At 33.1% G+C, this 4,929-nt stretch overlaps 1 protein-coding gene across 1 annotated transcript; it reads left to right on the top strand.

Annotated features, from left to right (window-relative positions):
• The first annotated feature begins 3,110 nt into the window (after nucleotides 1-3,110).
• LOC111899040 (pelargonidin 3-O-(6-caffeoylglucoside) 5-O-(6-O-malonylglucoside) 4'''-malonyltransferase) lies at nucleotides 3,111-4,592 on the top strand. The gene has a single exon (XM_023894922.3). The coding sequence runs from the start codon at nucleotides 3,132-3,134 to the stop codon at nucleotides 4,446-4,448; it is 1,317 nt and encodes a 438-aa protein (XP_023750690.1). The 5' UTR covers nucleotides 3,111-3,131; the 3' UTR covers nucleotides 4,449-4,592.
• Nucleotides 4,593-4,929: the final 337 nt, after the last annotated feature.

Below are 4,929 nucleotides of genomic sequence, written 5' to 3' on the forward strand. Positions count from 1 at the left end.
TTATCTAACTATATAAGCTTCCCATGTTATTCAACAACAATCAACTATAGTTTCAACTATACATAAACTCTATCTAACAGCAACAACGAGTCAAAAATTCAAATATACATGATTTATATATCATTCAACAATGACCAATAATAACTTTATCTACACAAGCTTTCTATATCAACCAACAATGACCAAATATAACTTCAGTCGTACAAGCTTTCTTTATCATTAAATAATGACCAATAATAACTTCAACTAATAAACAAGTATCTAACACTCTAATTGTTCTAATTTATCAATTACTTCATTGTTCAAGAACATATAAGATTTAGGGTTTATAACTTCTTAAACTTAGCAATAAAAGTAAGAATCATGAAGAAATAAGAGATTTTGTCGTTACTCCAGTAAGGAACACCAATCCTTGTGTTCTCTTCTGATTTCTGCTTCAAGTCTCTTCAGATGGATTTTAAGCAACCCTGTAGACATTTACTCTTACTTATAGAGCTTTTAAAAGATGTTGGGAGTGCTTATAATAATATAGAAAAAGACTCACAAATTCATTCAAGATATTAAGAACTCGACCAAAAACATGGCCTATGTTTTCCAAAACACAATAGTTTTGGTCAATTTTGTCCATTTTAGGCGATGTACTTTTCCAGCTTAAGTCTAGTTCAACCACCAAACTTCAAATGTCGATACCTTCCTTATACATACTTCATTTTACATTAGTTAGACAACACATGGCCTCCCTTCTTATTTTTTTGTTAGATTTTCGATATAGTTTGAGCACTTGACAACTTTATCCCGTTCCAACTGTGGAGGAATGTTAATGTTTATATTTAGTTGGATGTATGGGTACTCTTTGTAATTACCTATTTAGGGGGAGCTTGGGATTGCTTATTAACAACTTATGTTTTTTTTTATATATAAATGTGTTTTTTGCTTATCTGGTGTCAAACTAACGCAGTTTTATAAAAAAAATATATTTGGATTAGTTTTTTCGATAGCAAAATGTAATAAGCTAATAAATAATTTTTGGCAGATTTTGATTATAAATATAAAATGACCAAAAAAACACCTTATACTTTTTTAATCTATGTTTTCTTTTGCCATTTATAATAGTATCTTTAATAGAAAATGAATATATTAAAATTGGTGCTACTTATCGGTTAGGATCTATTCTCATGTGCCTTTTTGTGATGCATTTCATTTGAGAAACCAAACGGAATACGCAAATTCTTCCATAATAGATGACTCGTGATATTCTTGAAAAAAAAATCAAAATCGTCTGTCATAGCCGTGATTATCACGACCCTCAATATATATCAATATATATGTCCCTAGCATATATACATCCACATTCATGAATATATCCACCACAACCATTCAATTCAAAAAAAAAATCTCTTTCATCATAAATGATGCGTACCTAACTAAGAAAAACTCAAGACAAAATCGGCCTTTGATATCAACCGGTCGTCATCTCTATTTTTCGTTTGCATTTGAATATAATCTTTCGTCTTTAGTGAGCAACTGATTAGGAGAGACTACCATCGAGGTAGTCAACATCTTTGATATTATCCGTGATACATCCCTATATATATATGGAATTGAATAGGTTTCTTAAACTAAGGCTGATGGGTGTGGCTGTGGTATGAACCGCAGTTTGCCACCTCATCTCAGGCACACACCGTGCCGGGTGCGTGGTTTGAGCCCGGCTTTGCGAGAATTAGCTGTGCTTCCTTCTCTCTCTCCTTCCTTTTTTTTTCTTGGTATACCAAACCTAGTATATGACAAAGATCATGGTAGGTGGAGAGGAAGAAAGATGATGAAGGCTGTGGTAAACTCGGTACCATACTCTCCTAAGAAGTTTGTGGAGCATGTGAAAACATGTGTACATATCTACCAGCCACGAGGTTTATGGTCCTACATATAAATATAACATGCATTATTGGCTATGACATTATGATTTTTCAAATAGGAGAACAAATATCAGCACAATATCGAGTCGCATGAATCAAGATGTACAAGAATCAAACTGCTCTCAAGTAAAATATTTCAGTTATATAGACACATATTGACTAATATCATAATTTTTGTTTTTTGTTTTGTTTTTTTTTAATAATAGAATATCTGTTGTTCAATCTTAAAAAGGTAAAAAATATCATCATAATGAATAACTAATTTGTATATGATTATATAAAACTAAACTATGTATTAACAATAATAATAATAATAATAATAATAATAATAATAATAATAATAATAATTGCATGCGCATGTATGCAAATCATGTGCTTCAATTCCTCAGTCTCTTGTGAAACATCCAAATTACATTTTTATAAACAGTGCAAAAATTTGTCATGTTAATTTTTAGACCGGAGTTGTATAAGGGTTTAATTGAATAAATGTGAATATAATATAGAGGAGAGAGAATGTGGATTTGAATGGCCGGAATGAAGTTGTTATTGAAAATTTATTAATTTTTTAAGAATTAAAATGAATGTTTATATTCTCTTTCCTAGTTGGCAATTCATACAATTCTTCATGTGTTTAATCTATTGGAGATGATTTTAATTTATATTAAAATTTTGATACGTTAAAAAGTTTGAATAAAAAGTGACCTCTTTTATATGATTCTTTTTGAAGATCTCTTTTCCGCCCTAAACAATGGCCTCAACAAGTGTCAATATGAAGTATCCTTTCGTGACCCTGGAAGAGGAAAAAGAAAACAGGCGACATCCTCATCGGAAATAGAAACAAGTATCCAAATGGAATGTACATGAGTACCCTATGGACTCGGAGAGAACTAGAATATGTACAGGACCACTTTACTTAATATTAAAAAAAAGATGTTGCTATTAAGATAGCTTTAGACAACTAGATACCTTTAGACAATTATAGATAACTAGTTATAATTATATTTTTCAGTAACCAATCTAATTTTAGCTAATAAAAAAACCTTAAAAATCAAATAGGGATTTGAAAATGGAAAAATAAAATGTGTTTTTAACCGACCCATTAAAAAAATACAATTAATGGCTGACATCACATATATGAATCAATTTTACGTCACATATTGAGAACTAACTTCGCTATAAATGTGGACCATACGATGATCAAAAACCTGTACTCGAGAAATGGAGATCATAACCTACTCATCAAAGCTCGTGAAACCCTCCACACCAACTCCTGCCATCCATCGTTTCCACAAAATTTCTTTCACTGATGAACTAGCCCCGACAATAAACGTCCCTCTCATTCTCTACTACCCTCCACCAGCTAAAGGAGTGAACAATCAGTTTGAAAATATGTGTGACCATTTGAAGGTTTCCATATCAAAAACCTTAAGTGACTTTTATCCATTGGCGGGGAGATATATTCGTAAGCTTTCCTTGATTGATTGTAACGATCAAGGTATTCGTTATGTCCAAGGCAAAGCGAATGTCAGACTCTCAGAGATTTTAGAACCCGAAAAGGGATTCGAATCAAATGTAGTAAATAATTTCCTCCCATGTGAGATTGGAGAGGCTGATGAAGTTGATGATCCCATGCTATCTGTCAAAGTCACCACCTTCGAGTGTGGTGGTTTGGCTATCGGTATGTGCTTTCCACATAGGCTCTCAGATATGGGAACTATGTGCAACTTCATTAACAACTGGGCTACTAGAAGCAAAGGCGATTATGAATCTGGAAAATACTCCCCTATATTCAACTCGACGTTTTACTTCCCACAAAGAGGTTTACCAGAACTTGACCTGAGAATACCTAGGTCAAGTGCTGGTGTGAAGAATAAGGCGCGAAGGTTTCATTTTAAAGGGGATGGAATAAAAGACATGAGAAAAAAGGTTGGATATGATGGAAATGGGTCTCGAAAACCATCAAAGGTCCAACTTGTTGTTGCGTTATTGTGGAAGGCCTTAGTACGCATAGATGAAGCAAACAACGGGCAATCTAAGGCGTCTTTTCTCATCCAACCAGTTGGATTGAGGGATAAAATAGTCCCTCAGTTACCTACAAACTCATTTGGGAATTATTGGGGACTCGCAGCATCCAAACTCGGGCCTGGTGAAGGCGAAAAAATCGGTTTTCAAGATTTCTTCAAGACTTTGTGTAACTCGGTCAAGAAAACAGCTAAAGATTGCGCTAAAATACTCACACATGGTGAAGAAGGATATGAGGTTATAATCAATCCCTATTTGGAGTCAAATAAAAATATAGCTGACAATGAAGTGAACTTTTACTTGTTCACTTGTTGGTGTAAGTTTTCATTCTATGAAGCTGATTTTGGTTATGGTAAGCCGATTTGGTCAAGCACCGGTAGCTTTCCAGTCCAAAACTTGGTGATCATGCTGGATGATCACAAGGGTGATGGTGTCGAAGCATGGGTTCATTTAGATGAAAAAAGCATGAAAGAATTAGAACAAGATTCTGATATTAAAGCCTATGCACTGTAATCGTTTTGAAAATTGAATGCTTACTGTTTGTTGTTTGAAGTTTCTATTTGTATTAATTATGTAATATGAAGTAAAATAAACGTTTGTGCCCACAATTTTTCATGAATGAAAGGTTGTTGAATCGAACTTTGGTGGTTGTTTCCACTTTGCCACCCCTGATAAACAATTACTCCCTCTGTCCCAATATTATTGTCCACAAACAAAAAACACACATATTAAGAAAATCATTAATTACCACTAACTTTATATAATAAAATGACAGTTTTGTCTTTATTTTGCATTTAATGTTTCATTAAATGCTTAGTTGGTTAAGTAATAATGAGGGGGTATTTTGGTAAAAATATTATTTATTTTTAGAAGTGGACTATTATTTTGGGACAAACAAAAAAGGAAAGATGGACTATAATTTTGGGACGAAGGGAGTAACATCTAAAATCTTGTGTTGCTATTTATATATGTTAGTGGACTCAATTCATTCTTG

This window comes from Lactuca sativa, chromosome 9 (genome assembly GCF_002870075.4).
Source record: "Lactuca sativa cultivar Salinas chromosome 9, Lsat_Salinas_v11, whole genome shotgun sequence".
NCBI lineage: Eukaryota > Viridiplantae > Streptophyta > Magnoliopsida > Asterales > Asteraceae > Lactuca > Lactuca sativa.

Excerpts from the sequence above, each read along its gene's own strand:
- LOC111899040 (XM_023894922.3), top strand. The coding sequence starts at position 3,132 with ATGGAGATCATAACCTACTCATCAAAGCTCGTGAAACCCTCCACACCA.